This window comes from Falco biarmicus, chromosome 1, assembly GCF_023638135.1.
Source record: "Falco biarmicus isolate bFalBia1 chromosome 1, bFalBia1.pri, whole genome shotgun sequence".
In the NCBI taxonomy this organism is placed as follows: domain Eukaryota; kingdom Metazoa; phylum Chordata; class Aves; order Falconiformes; family Falconidae; genus Falco; species Falco biarmicus.
In genome coordinates, this window is record NC_079288.1 from 4,256,389 (window position 1) to 4,271,625 (window position 15,237).

The window sequence follows — 15,237 nt, forward strand, 5'->3', positions numbered from 1 at the left end:
TGTTGTTGTTTTAAAAAAGGAAGGAAAAAAAGGGGTGGGGGGGGGTGGTGGGGCAGGCTACATTTGAGTATGGTAGCAAACATTTAAAAACGCACAAGCTTTTTTACAGCAAGTTTCCTATTAGCAGAAATGAATATTTTCTTTATAATGTTCTACCACGAATGTTCCTAGAGCAATCATATATGCTTTCAAGCATCTCATTAGCAGCGTATAATTGGGAAAGAATTTGGTGGGGAGAAGCAAACTGGTAGAGAAGCTGCGAGAGACTGACCTGTGATTAAAATACTGTAACTGCTATTTCTGTTGCAGCTATCTCAACACTTACGAGGAAATAAATCTGAAGTGTCCTTCTGGTTTAGTCTCCTTATTTACACAATACATGTGTACATATTGTCTATGATTGTACACGTGATTATTTCTGATGTGTTTGAAAGGAAAGGAGGATAATGGAAATGATTGTTAGCCTCTGATGGTAGTTTAAAATACCGAGCAGTCCTGTTGACAATGATTGCCTCTTAAGGTCTGTGGATGGTGGTGTAAAATACTGTGTGTAGTTTGAAATTGGCAGCAAGTGCTGGCATCTGTGAGAAGTGCAGCAACTTGGTCAGCTGCTGCGGGTGTTCATTCCCATGGAAACGGGTATCTTAAGAAGGATAAAGTGTCTCATGGCTATAGCTTCATTGCATTTTCAAATGATTATTTTGTTTTTATTACTGCTTCTGTGTGACAAGAATATACTGTGCTTTGATGCCCTGTCTGTAGGCTTGAGAGTGCGATAGTTGGGCATTAGGAAGTCTGTGACTTGCGTATTAGGCAAAATTAGAAACTAGAAGTCTCTAAAAAACAATTATGTCATGATTTAATCCTTAAGTTTGCGGTATAGTCGTTTTGTATGAAATTGTGAGTTAGTGCTGCTTTTAGGTGTGGCAGCAGAAACTGCATGAGTGTCTCTGAGACCAAAATTTGGCTGTTTGCATGAGGGTAGACTTTATGTCGTTTCTAAGGAATATTGTGTTTTTACACTAACACACCACAGCCATTTGGTTAATAAAAGTAAGCCCTACAGTTTGGTAGCGGCGTGTGTATGGGGTGACACCAGCAGAAGTTCAGTCCCAGAGCCTTGTGTTTTCCATTAGTGGCTTCTCAGCCTTTGGAGTCCCTGCAGGCGGCATCTTTTCCGCCGTTCTGTCCCTTGGCTCTTTCTTCCCCCCAACTCATGTGCTACTGGGAGATCTGAAGCCTTACACCTTTCAAAAGAGCCACGCTTGACAGTGGGAGATAACCAGAGGTGTGAATTACATAAATGAAAAACCAGTAAGCGGATATGTTTTTGAAGACTAGAATTTTTCAGCGAACCTCTGGAATGAACCTGCATCTTCCCAATTCCAGCAGAATCTTCCTGAGACCCGTTATGCTGCCTGTGCATTGCTCGGTGCAGAGCCAAATTGTTGCTCATACAATATTTCATTTGAAATATTTTGTTAGAGACCTCTTTGCTTCCCACTAGCACTTGGGGGTTTGGGGCAAAACTGCCTGTGCCATACACATCCCATGTGTAATTCTTTGTGGAAAGTGTAACTCTTCAGAAATATAGTTTTGTTTTGTAGGAGTTTTGAAAGTGTGATTCAGAGTTCCTTTCATGACTAATGTTGTTTTACAAATGTTTTCTGTCAGGATTGGTGTAGAACTGCAATTCCATTTTGGCAAATATGGCCACAGTCTTTGTTTTAAGCCTCTATTAATTTAACATCTGAAGTTAGTTTGTAAAAATGAAGGTTATTTGATAAGAATTTTTTTCCCCACGGCATGTGTTCTGGGGTGTGTGTTTTTTCTTTGGTGGGCTTGCACCTTGGGAGTAGAGATTCCAGCTGAACAGATCAAGTTTCTGAAACAATACATTTTCTCAGACTTCATGGAATTGTTCTGTTACATTTACGCTTGTTTGGCTCGGAGGCCCAATGCTGAGGTATTTTTCATTTTATATTTGTTTTCACAGGGATCTTAGCAACATCAATTGTGAAGAGCTTGGTCCACTGCCTCCTGGATGGGAGATCCGAAATACGGCAACAGGCAGAGTTTATTTTGTTGACCATAACAACAGGACAACGCAGTTTACAGATCCACGGCTATCTGCTAACTTGCATTTAGTTTTAAAGTAAGTCTGAAGTCTCTGGCGCATGAATAGAGGAAAGAAAGTGACTCTTGAGGGGTGCTAGACATTATATCGAGAGGTATTCTGCCATGCAGTAGTATTTAAGACACAGTGGTGGTGTAGAACACACTACCAACTTACTGTTGCACAGCAAAGACCAGGTTGGTGTCCTTGCTGGGGGGGGGAATTCTCTAGCAGCATTTAGGCAGGAATGTGGCTATTGTGATGCTGGGAGTTGGGGGCAGCAGAGGGGGGAAGCAAGTGCTGGCCAGAGGAAAAGATTGGCCCATAGATATTTTTTTTCCTGACAGCAAGAGAGACGCTTTCTTTCCTTCCCTTTCTACTTCGTAGTGCTTTCAGTTATGGAGAACTTGCTTGAAAATAAGAGGTTGCGTTCAGTAGCCAGTGGTGTGAAATACTGATGAGTTAGGCAAGGGTGCACGAGTGTCCGACTATTCTCCTGAAATAAAGAAATAATTCATCTCTTACCTTCAGTATTCTAGTAAGACTAGTTGAGATGTTCTCAAAATAAGACCCCGGTAATTTAACTCAGATTTTTTACAAAAAGAATAAAATAAAATAGGAACTGTGTTTTTTTTTCCTGCCTTAGTGTTTTGATACCCCGTTCTCATACTGCACTTTTTAAAAGAGAAGGGGACACTCAAAAGAATTCTGGCTCTTGTTTTTATTCCCTAGGAACTCATTTCACACTGTGGGGGCCGGGGGGGTGTGTGTGTGTGTGTGTCTGTGAAAAATGGAAACCCAAAAGCAAACAAACATTATTTTATTTATTTATTTTCCATGGACAAGGCTATCAGTTTGTCCAGGCTATTTGGGAGTTTGTCTGTATTGTTTCTCTTTCTAACACCTTTTAATACTCTTGGGAAACACCTGTGAAGTATTGAGTAGGTGTTAAGTGGAAGAAATAATGAGGAGTTGGTTAGGTAGAAAGCCATCCAGCCCTGGGCAAGGAGCGACTGGGAGGAATAGTCCTTTGTAGGAAGTGAATCATTGGGAAGAAAAGCTGAAGGAAAGAATAATGGGAACAAGCTCTGAAAAGACAAAACCGGGGAATGGAAAGTAATATCCAGGAGGTCAGGAGCTTTTGTGTCCTACAGAAAAGCTGGCTAGCCTTTGTCTGCCCAATATACATTTGAACTTAACCCTCCAAGAGGGAGAGAAGAGTCTAAATATTGACAAATACGTACTTTGTTTAGAGACATCATTGGTTATGTATATGTATATTATTTAATAAGCTCCCATCACCCAGACACTTTTGGTTCTTTTTTCTTTTTTTAATTTAAAACAAAGAAATGACTACTAATTTTAGCTGACTTTATATTGGTAGTTTCAAATGAACATGATCTTGAAAAAAAACACCAAACCAGTGGAGGAGCATGTTTGTGTTTGAAACGTAGGAAAGTTCATTAAATTCATTCAAATTTAGGTATTTTACCCAAAGAAAAACTTCAGACCTTCTTAACTACAACAATGCAGTACTTACACTGTAGAAAATTCAGGTAACTGGACTATATTTGAAAAACTGTCCTTCACAGGTAGGTTTATTTTGAACAATGCTAGGGTCACAGTGTCTAGTTCTACACGTATTGTGGAGGACAAATACACAGGTAGCTTTGTGATCTGGAAAATCCAGTTTGACTTTCAAGAATCAGAACCATTTTGCATTTCCTTAAGTTTAAAGCGCTAGTACAGTGTGCTTAAGTTTTTCTTTTGTACATCTGTCTTTCATTAGGGGAGGATTTCAGAAATTCAACCAACAGTGTCATCAGCAAAATCTGCTGCCTGATAAATCTTTTTCTGGTGTTTATTCTTTTATTGCACCAAACAGGATACGTGAAAGCCACCCCCTCCAACCCCCCCCCCCTGCCCCAAGCCCACCTCCCTATTTATTCTTTCAAAGGAAAAACAAAAGTAGTTTGCCTTAGGCCTGTCATTTTATAAATTGTCTGAGAAATAAGTTTAGTATTTGGGTGGGATGGGCGTGCTAGTGTTTAAGGTTCAAAGGCATAATAAAAGTTTACTCTCAGTGATACTGACTTTACTATTGAGCTGGGTAAAGCAGTTTGTTCTTCCATTGATGACATTACCAGTTATGAAAATAATCAAACTTGTTACCCAGTTCTGTTTTAAAATATTGGCCAAGGATTTGTGATAGTTTTTGATCATTATGGCACCAGAAAACTATTGAGCTGTGTCCTTAAAGCACTGTACAGAGTCAGAGTCATTCAGCTGTGAAAACAAACGAAGAAATTAGATTTAATTACTTTAAGCGCTGCAGATTGTTTAGCACCGATTATTTTAGTCTGATATGGAGGATGGCATTTTATTTTTCTCTTCCTATTTTAGATTGGTTTAATTTGATACATAGATCTGAAGTTCATGCTCGTTCCAGAGATCACCTTTTCATCAAGACTGCCATTGAGCAGCTATGCGGTTAGGGGACTAGGTCTTTTTTGCTCTGAAAGGCAGTATGAACGTATGCTCACGTCAGCGTGTAATTATGACCTCTAGTAGGCATACACAAGGAGTATTTTCACATGCTCATGCTTATGGAATTAGAAAGTTTGGAAGATAGAACGATGATTTTGCTTTAATTTGTGCGTCAAGTAAATACAGTTTAAGTGAAATAAATACTTAAAGCTAATCACAAATGAAAAGCAATGACCATTCACGAGCACAGATGACATAGAGCCATATTCTGGAACTGCTCTGAGTGAGTGTCTCTAAATTATTGTCATGACTTGGTTTCTCAGGAGTGACTTCAAATAGCTGTAGTTTGTTGTAAGACCAATGTGATCAGCTTGCAAATAAAGTTAAGGAAGCCTTATTTAAAAAAACCAAACAACCCAAACCAACAACAGAAGCAAACAGCAATACACTGTGAAGGTAACAACATCTATTAAGCTAACTTCTGGAGTCGTGCATCCTTGGACACAGTGGCAAAGTAGGATTTCTGTGCGCTATTGCCTCCTTAGAGCCCAGGAGTAAAGAGGTAGTATTATTAATATTAAGCTTTGAGTTCTTGCTGAAGTGATCTACGTGTGCCATCGCAGGGGTTTCTAAATGTTATGCTTGTAAGACTACTGATAAAGATTTCCCGGTCACCTGGTGTTAGTTTCCCTCGAGGGTGGTTTGTGCAAAATTGCTCTAAATAGCAGGTTAGCAAATAATAGAATAGCTGTTCCAGAGCCACTGGGCAAACGGGGAACACCCCCACCTTTTTTTAATTGCCAATTCTGAATGGCCCTGTGGTGGAAGCCTGCTGGAAGTGAAGCCTGGCTGGCCAGAAGGGCTTTCTAGTAGACCTCGTTTCGAAACAGACTGAAATTTTCAAATACATTAGCACTGCGTTTGGTTCCATCTAATGTTTTTTGGTCTTTGATGTTGAAAAAAACAGTTTGTTAAGATTGCACTGGGAAACGCTCTGAATTGTAACCTTTCTTATTTCTCCAGTAAACTTAAGGCATTCTCATGTGTTCACACAGAGGTAATTCTTCTCATGGTTTAGTTACAGTACAGCTTTTATCCCACATAGTTTGGAAATGCCACGCTGAAAAGCTGTAAAAATACCGACTTACTGTGTACAAAAAATGACACGAGAGGATATCTCTGCAACACGATTAATTTACTTTTCCTAGTAAGAAGGTAGATTTACAAAATCTCTTAGAATTGCTAGTAAAAATACTTGCTTATCTGTGCCAATTAGTTACATATGAACTCCCAAATTCCTGTGGTCCAGACTAGGCCAGGTACAAGGGACAAGGTCCTTGCCAAGCTGCCAGTACAAACATCTTTTTGTAAGCTTACTCTTTTTCAGACAAGCCATTGAAAACAGACTATGGTATTGACCGTAGATTAGAGGCATAGTGTTTGGCAGATCCCTGAATTTTAAAATGGAGGAAGGCAGAACACGCAAAGGAAATATGGAAATGGTATCTGAGAAATTCAGCGTCAGCAGCTTAGTAGTAAAACTGTATGGATAATACCTTATTATATAGCGCCATAACCTTTTACATACTTTGTAGAGCAGTACTAATAGTAATAACAAACCCTAAAACCAACTGATAGTTGTTGCCAAGGCAGACAGAAGCATGTGTCTTTAGTCAGGATAAAAATCTTTCTGCCTTTATTTTTTCACTGGACCCGGACATTTTTAGCGTAATCACAATAGTAGTAAATCGAAAGTAGTTGAGTTACAAAGACTTAACATTTAAGAAACATCTGAAGAAAACAGGGGACATATGCCTTGAATATCTGCAAACAGCTGTGTTTGTTTCTAGCCGCCAGAATCAACTTAAAGATCAGCAGCACCAGCAGCAGCAGCAGGTAGTGTCCCTGTGTCAGCTGCCAGATGAGGCAGAGTGTCTGACTGTGCCAAGGTACAAGCGAGACCTAGTGCAGAAACTCAAGATCCTGAGGCAAGAGCTGTCACAGCAGCAACCTCAAGCTGGCCATTGTCGTATTGAGGTCTCCAGGGAAGAGATTTTTGAGGTAATACGAGAGTTTGACCCGTTTCTTACCACTGAGGGAAGGGGAGGAGGGTTGTTCGGAACTGCCTGAAGAAGTCATTCAGTTAGATTAAATCTTCGAGTCTGGAGTTAAAGCGGGAATTTTACCGGTGGCGAATGGGAAGAGGAAGCATTTCGAGGGGCTGTTAAGAACAGTTATGTACTTAAAGTAGATGTATTCACCCTGTAGAGAAGAAACACGAGGAAGGCTTTCCCTGTGGCTGGAGGTGTACAGACTGTGCCAGAGATGGAGGAAGGAGTCCCAGCACTTCCTGCGTTTGAAGATGCTGTTGCACTTCTTCCTTGAATATAAGAACGCGAATGTCTGTTACAGAGGGAATGGTACAAACTGAAAACCAAAGTAGTGATCTTTGATCTACTGTAACTTAAAATTACTATTGAATAGCATTCATCTTTGGAGTTTACATTGCTTGGCATCTATCCCAATTCTGGTTGATTTTTTTTTTTTTCCCCCTCCTGCCCCGCCCCCCCCCCCCCCCTCCCTGAATCAGACCAATTTTTATGAATTGTCTCGGCTTCCGAATGACCAGAGATGCCCACAGTGGGGTATCTGCGTTTTATTTTGTGACGTTGTTCAGAAGAATAATTCTGCTGAACTGATTAAACACAGTTATAATTCAGTGAGTTTTTCTGGAGAACAGTCTGTTGCCTTGAGAACACTCTCACCCATCCCACCCATCCCTGATGCATTTTTTACCCCACCCACAAAACTGACAGCCCCACTGTATTGTCACAGTTTTTCCCAGCCAAGAAAGATTTGTGTTGGTCTTCCCTTTGGAGACAGTCAAATCAGTTCATAATCAACTAAAAAAGAAAGGGAGGAAAAGCTGCTGTACAGCAGTGAAAATTACTACATTCTTGTTCTGAAAACTAAGTGTTGGGTCAAGCACGCCTCCCTCTTCTGCAGCGCCAAAGATTGGGGCACCGATAAGGGGACATAAATAAAAACTAGATTTTTTTTTTTGTTTGTTTAATACCTTTTTTAAAATTAGCATTTGTTTTGCCTCTTTCAGCTTTCTTTTTTGTCTTTTCTTGGTGAAGCCTTACTGATAGAGGAATAATTGTGTAGGTTTACTGGGATGTTCTGTTCTTAAAATGCTTCTTGAAGGTTTGCACGTGTGTTACACCCAGAGTAGAAGCTCTGCTGCTGGCTTTTCAGACTCTAAAAATTGTGAGCCTTGATGCAGAACAAAAGACCAACACAGGTTGTAATTTTTTGTAAGTTATGTGAGAATGAGAGAGAGGATGTTCCGATCACCGTACCCCTCTGGAAATCTAATGGAAAACTGTTCTCACAATATCTGTTCTATTGGACAAGTGTTATCACGTTTGTAGAAAACTAAGTAGCAGTTTGTGACTTGAGAAACTGGTTAGTGTCTAGGAAAATAGTATCCCCTTTAATAGTATCCCCTGTGGACTTGGAGTCTGAGACTCCCTTCATTTCTAATGAACAGTAGTAGCTTCTTGTCTGTAAGTAGCAGTTAATAAAAGAAAGGGTTGTGTGTTTACAGGAATCCTACAGGCAAGTCATGAAGATGAGGCCAAAAGACCTGTGGAAACGATTAATGATAAAATTTCGTGGGGAGGAAGGCCTCGATTATGGAGGTGTTGCCAGGTAAACAGTCGCTCCTCTGTCTCTTCCCTCCCACCTCAACTCACCAGCTACACCCATGCATTGAATCGTAAACCAGCCTTGTCTCAGCCCTCTTTCTTTTAACATTATTCTTATTTATATTTCTGTAACAGAGTGTCAGAAAATATATTATTTCAGGTAGTCTTAAATGAAAAACTGCATTAAAAAAACCCTAATTTATTGGAAATAAATCAAAATGCGTGTTACAGATCACATCAGACATCTATCATATATGTGAGACAGGCTTTTGGTATCTATTGAGATTACCATATTTTTCTTTGGTTAGTAAAGCTGGGGTATCTGAGAATTTGTGCCATTAAATATTCAGCTTTGTGGCGGAACTTTTTATTAAAAAATATGATTTGTTGCACATTGTCACTAGTGTTTGCAACAAAATGTTAAAAACTAGCAGTTAGTAGGCAACTTAAGTCTGTCAGTAGTCTGAGGTTATTTTTCATCTGCTTATAAACACTGACGTTTATTGTTGTATGAAGATGTTCCTCACATTATAAAACACCGTTAGGGATTGTATTGGCCAGTTGCACAGATGCTGGTTTACGTCACTGAAAATACTCCCCACCTCTGGCATGTGGATCTGTTCTCTCTAAATGAGTGTTGACTCATTTAGGAGTATCCATTGTTTGCATTGCATTTTTTTACCATTAGTGTTCATTTCCAAGTACAGACGACGCTCCCAAACATTTTGTCTTCTGCATCTGTAGTTGGTGCACAGCAGGTCACCTCTGGGGTGAACACATGGATCTTCATGAGTTTGCAAATGGCCAGTCGAGTTTTCACTTCGTCCGTTCCTAAATATTTTCACGTGCTAATTAGCTATAACTAGTAAAAAGGTCTTGTTGAATCAATCACTACTAATTTTTTGACACTAGTAATAGTACTTAAAATAAAGAACTGACAGATACTACTGTGCACTCTTTTCCAAAGTATCCGCTAGTGTTCTTCAGCGTGAGTTTTGTTTCTAGTCTGTCTGCCATGGAGCCTTTGCTGTCTTCCATACATGAATCCAGGGAGGCCAAGCTGGGAAGCGTTACGGTTTTCCCAGTTCTCAGATCGTTACTGACTGATCTGTGAACACGTAATTAAAACCTTAACTAAATATATCCCATTACCTGAAGACAGTTTTTATTAAAAGTTGTGACTGGAACATCTCTGCAACCTAGTTGATAGAATACACAGTGTCTTGTCTTGGTGTGTAATGGATGAAGGAGAATCATAGTTGGAAACTCTTGGAAATAAGTAATCTGGAGAAAAATTTTGCAAAGCTGGGAAATACGTCAGCTGTCAGGTGCTGTGCAGTTACTGAGCGAGTAAAAATAATTCTGATTTCAGCCTTATCTAAGCGTTTTCAGACATAAATTCCTCACATCTGTGTTTAACAGTAAGATTAAAAAAAATCATCCTGTTTTGAGAAGATTCTGTGTGGGAATGCATTTGTCTAAAGTACACAATTATTTTCTTTTCTTCAGGGAATGGCTCTACCTGTTGTCACACGAAATGTTGAATCCGTATTATGGTCTCTTCCAATATTCCCGAGATGATATCTATACACTGCAAATCAACCCCGACTCTGCAGTCAACCCGGTACGACTGGTAACGTGGGTTCTGTACACGGGGGGGTTGTGCCTAGGAATTAGAGACGTCTGGAGAGTGTTCTAGGCTTAGGAACCTAATTCTCGCGTTAGTATTGCTGGAGACTGGATTTGTGCAATGATATGATCATTTCTTTTTAGTACTGATCAAAGAAACTTCTCAAATGTGTTCTTAATTTTCTGTAAGATGTCAATTTACGTCCCCTTTGGGAGAAATTAAGTTCATTTTGAGTCTTAGTAGCAAGACTTCTGGACTGGAAGCGATATACTCAATGTGCTGTGTATTAAGACAAACAAACCAGAAAGCTTTGGATATGTTTTTGTTTTGAGTTTGTTGTGTTTTTCTTTTCCTTGTATTGAAATTTTAGTTCATATTCAGCGGATAGACCCTGGAGGTCTTACTTAGCTGAATGGCTTAGTCTCTTCTTCCTATTCCAGGAACACTTATCATATTTCCACTTTGTTGGACGGATCATGGGGATGGCTGTGTTTCACGGACACTATATTGATGGGGGCTTCACGCTGCCTTTCTATAAGCAGTTGCTAGGGAAGCCAATTACTTTGGACGATATGGAATTGGTTGACCCTGATCTTCATAACAGCTTAGTCTGGATACTGTATGTACTGCATATTATATCTTACAATGCTGGAATTCTGTCTCAGTTAACGTGTGGTGATGTTCCTAAAGTCAGTTGTGAAGAAACTGAAAATACACTTCCAGTTGAAGTGTATTTTGATCTGCTCAGGCAGGTTTCTCACACGATTCAGCTTCTTTAAGGCTTAAGCCACGCAAGGTACTCAAATTTGGGGGACAGGGGGAGTTCAGAAATGTTAATTTATTTATTTTGCCTATTATTAACAGTAATATGCTATTAAAAATATAACACTGAAACTTTGTTAACGGTTTTAAAATATAGCACAGTAAAAATGTATGATCACCTTTTGCTTCCAAGCAGTAATTTGAAATGCTACTGAAAAAGTGAATTGTGGTGTCTGTCAGGTATATCGCGGCTGTGATATATTTGCGCAGTATGTTTTCACTGGGTCACTTGCTTATTTCTTTCCACCAGTGAGAATGATATCACAGGAGTCTTGGACCATACGTTTTGTGTAGAACACAATGCATACGGGGAAATTATTCAACATGAACTGAAACCCAACGGCAAAAGCATCCCTGTGACGGAGGAAAACAAAAAGGAATATGTCAGGTACGTCAGTATCTTTTTGCAAAGTTTTTTATAGTCCTGTGGTGGGGAGGAACTTTTACCCATTTGCAGTAATTGATGGTGTTACGTTGTTGGGGTTTTTCCTAAGTGGTGGCGCAGCGGTGGTGGTGTGTGTATTCCTGTCAGTAAGGCCATTTTTGTTTTTTGGCTGGATAAATTGCAGGTTTATTGTGTTTGAATCCATCTTTCACAAACCCAATTTGCACTTGCTTGCAGACTTTATGTAAACTGGCGATTTTTACGAGGAATTGAAGCTCAGTTTCTGGCTCTACAGAAGGGATTTAATGAAGTAATCCCACAACATCTGCTGAAGACATTTGATGAGAAAGAGTTAGAGGTCAGTCCGCTAATGTCAAGTTATGTCGTCAAGTGTAACAATAAAAGCCTGAGGCATTCTTCTGAGACTGAGTAACGTGCAAAGTTGTCTCCCCAGTGCTTTAGGGGTTTGCAGGTGTGCTGTTACAAGAAATACAGTTAGCATAAGAGGTTACCAGGTCACGCAGTCACTGAGGCTGCGTGTGCCTTCCACCCAGAGCTGCCAGAGTGTTTCTCAAGGCGGTATTTCCTAACTGCAGAAGTGGTAGAAGAGGAGACCCTCTCCTATAGCTGAAAACCCAGCGGAACCTACAGCGAGGTGTCTGCAGCCACCTCGGACCGCTAAAGAGTGCTGCTCCAGCCAAGGTGCTGGTGCATATTTCTCACGGTGCAGTTTCACGATATTAAATTCAGTCTGTCACTCCCTGCCACCTCCCACCACTTGCCCCCAGCCCTTCCAGCACACTGCGCTGACCTGGGTGTCGGGCAGCTGTGTGGTTTAGCAGAGCTGAGTTATGCCAGGCTAAATTAGCCCTGTAAACACGGCGTAAGAAGAGATGCTGTCACCGACAAATGTGCTACAAAATGTCAAGACCGGCACCCAAACAGTACCCTCTCAAGGCAAATCCTATACGTTGCCAGCTTGTGTTAAACTGCAACCTGATATACAGCCTGTTAGCGGTGGAGCTGAGGGGTTTTGCCGTGTAAAATAACCGCAAGGTTCATTATTCATGCTCTCTTCTGTTCACTGTTCCAGAATGTCAGTGATCGCTGCTCTTTTATCCTGACTATTCCCGCGAGGCAGCCGTAGCGTTAACCCAGAACATTGTGCAGGTGCAGAATCAGACTGGGGAAGCTCCAGTGTTCTTAGTCACAAGAAAACGCCTTCATAACCATACCCCTGCTGGGCTTCAACGCGGAGCTCCATTTTAGAAGCGCTGAAAGCTCTCCATCGGGGAGTTAGCCTGGTTTGGGTGACATGTATGGTATGAGAAGAAGATTGCTTTGGGGGGTCCAGAGTTGGACCAGCCAAACTACACCCTTACCTGCGCTCCAGAGACACACACTGGGCTCAAATGTGAACGATGCACGCACTGTCGTACAGGGGCAGAATCTGGGCTTCTGTCATGTAGTTGACAGGTCAAGGCGCGTCTGTATAAGCTTACAAAACTGTTGGTTTATTCTTTTTTTTTTAATTTGAATTAAGGCCGTTTGAAAAATGGATTGTGTACAAAGGTAAGATTGAAAAAAAGTTTTATTTCTGCATTGCTTAAGATTAGTGAGAGGTTACAATTTGCTGTTGGTATAAAAATCTGTTGATGTTTTTCAGTATCAGTTATCATTTGGCTAGCTTCAAAACCATTTTTATCTTGATCGATGATGAAATACTTAATTGTATTTTAAATCTGCAGCTGATCATTTGTGGACTGGGAAAAATTGATGTCAATGACTGGAAGGCAAACACTAGGTTAAAACACTGTACCCCAGACAGCAACATTGTGAAATGGTTCTGGAAAGCTGTGGAGTTTTTTGATGAAGAGAGGAGAGCGCGACTGCTCCAGTTCGTGACCGGCTCATCCCGAGTGCCTCTGCAGGGCTTCAAGGCATTGCAAGGTAACGGGGCTTCCTCCAAGCGCAGGCGTTTGCGGTCCCTTCTGGAGAAATAGGCCACAGCACAGAAACATTAGCTGAACACGAGGCTGGTTGGCTGTAATGTGACTTTTTAAGAGTGATTTTTAATGGTTTGATGAATAACGATCACAAGTATTACCTTGTTATTCAGCTGTAAATGGCTCTTTTGTTTCAATTACGCACACGCTTCTCTGGCCAGAAGTTCAGATCAGCAGAGATCTCAGTGGGGTTCTCCTCGTGGCTTTTCTAGAAGCCTGGGTTTTAATTTCTGTCTCTTACAAGCCCCCATCACCTGTGCAGCTCTGGGACCAGAACACACCAACATGTCACGTTCATGCAATTCTGACCGCAGAGGCACTCGTAATGCTGACCACTTTTATTGTGGGAGCGACATAACCACGGGCAGCCCAGGCATCAGAAATTATCATCTTAATTACCAGCCTGTCTCCTGAACTTCAGTTGAAGCTCTGGATCTCTGTCGTGGGAGCTCCGGCTGCGGCCCATGCCGCTCAGCGAACACAAGCGTTACCCTATCGTGCCCTCTCACAAGATGAGAGAAAACTGCCCAGGGGAGACCCTGATCATAAACCATTTTAACAGGTGGAAGATTCCATCGGAACACAAACATTGTGGTAACAGCTGCCACATACAAAAGCTGGTCACTCTAGAAATCTCTTCCTCCTCCATCATCCCTCTGTTATCAGATAGAAAGCCTCTTTGATTTTTTTTTTTTTTTTTTTTTTTCCCTCTGTCCTGAGCTGAAAAATGTTCAGGAGTATGAGAAACTCAGAAGTATTGAGGCTTTTAAGACCCTAGTTACTTTAAAGTGTGACAAGTGGTTAAATAAGTGTTTAAATCACCTTGCAGGGGGTGGAGGGACTTGTGGCAGGCTGGAACTGTTAACCCGTCAGAATAGTTCCGGGCAGTATTAACGCTACTATTGATGCACGTGCCATTACCGCACCAGTGAGCGTGTGAGACTGGTGGTGGAAGTAATACCAGTTTAACGTCATCCGTGCTGCAAGTTTTAGTGTGAGTACACTAGTAAAAGAAATATTTCTGTGAGCGAATGAAGCCTGCGTTCCCACAGATCTGAAGACGAAGGCTGCCAGGTTTAGACCGCGTTGTACTGACACAGCACAAGCGGCTCACGTTTGATTTAACAGCAGAGCCCCCAGGAGAGGGGCTGGCCCAGTGGGTCACGTCTGTAATCTCCGTCTGCTCCAGCAACAATTCCAGTTTTGCAAACGTTAGGGCGTTGGTAACATCATCTGTCCTTTGTGAAATCTTCAACGAAATACTAAATCTAAAAGGCTGCTGTGCTGTGGGTTTTTTTCTTTAGTAGAGAGATTAAGGAGGTCTCTATATAGTCAGATTAACAAAATTATAAGAAGTTGGTGTTGTGACTCCTCCATCAAATGTGAATGGAAGTGGCCACAGCTTGAGACCTGTCACAACATGGGGCAGATACACCTGACCAAGTTTTGTTCTTTAGGAAGGGTGAGAGAAGTTAAATTTAAAACTGTTAGAATTACATAGTGCACCGTGTAGAACAGGCATTTTTATTTTTCCTTATCAGTGCTTTGTTCTTGTTTATCTTTCAATGGTTTAAATAACAGCACGGTTATCGCGCGTGGGTGGAGGGGAGGAGTCGGTCTGACAGGTGCGGTGCGTTGAAGTTTTTTCCTGCCTGTTTGTGATTTTCAGCTCCGTGCGTGGCTTCTCCTCATTTGGTGGTTTTAGTTACTCAGTGGTTGTTGCAGTGCAACAAAGAAATTTCGTATTAGGCAACACAGTAGTAGTAGAGATCTCTTCTGGATTTTCAGGTGCTGCAGGCCCACGGCTATTTACAATACACCAGATTGATGCCAGCACTAATAATTTGCCGAAAGCTCATACCTGGTAAGACGTTTTCAGGTCTCTAATGTCTTACGTAGATTTAAGACCAACCTGCTGTCTGTATTTTGAGCAGTCTCTTTTTTTATTATTTTTCTTATTACTTTCCTCTGCTTTTCTGATGCAATAAATGCTGTCTGTTATGGCGTAGTAAAGGTGTGAAAACCAGAGATTGCTTTTATTTACACAAAGTTCTGTTGGCCTTGTTACGTCTTGCTTTGTC

The 15,237-nt window shown here is 41.1% G+C and overlaps 1 protein-coding gene across 2 annotated transcripts in view; it reads left to right on the forward strand.

The window, feature by feature from the left end:
- The window catches only part of SMURF2 (SMAD specific E3 ubiquitin protein ligase 2), a 66,537-nt gene that overhangs the window by 47,325 nt on the left and 3,975 nt on the right, over positions 1 to 15,237 (forward strand). For both annotated transcript variants that reach the window (XM_056327371.1, XM_056327379.1), the window contains 9 exons: positions 1,997 to 2,155; positions 6,454 to 6,664; positions 8,214 to 8,317; positions 9,823 to 9,937; positions 10,384 to 10,562; positions 11,016 to 11,153; positions 11,388 to 11,508; positions 12,899 to 13,100; positions 14,945 to 15,020. In XM_056327371.1, coding sequence (XP_056183346.1) covers positions 1,997 to 2,155; positions 6,454 to 6,664; positions 8,214 to 8,317; positions 9,823 to 9,937; positions 10,384 to 10,562; positions 11,016 to 11,153; positions 11,388 to 11,508; positions 12,899 to 13,100; positions 14,945 to 15,020 — 1,305 coding nt within the window. The remainder of the gene's footprint in view (positions 1 to 1,996; positions 2,156 to 6,453; positions 6,665 to 8,213; positions 8,318 to 9,822; positions 9,938 to 10,383; positions 10,563 to 11,015; positions 11,154 to 11,387; positions 11,509 to 12,898; positions 13,101 to 14,944; positions 15,021 to 15,237) is intronic.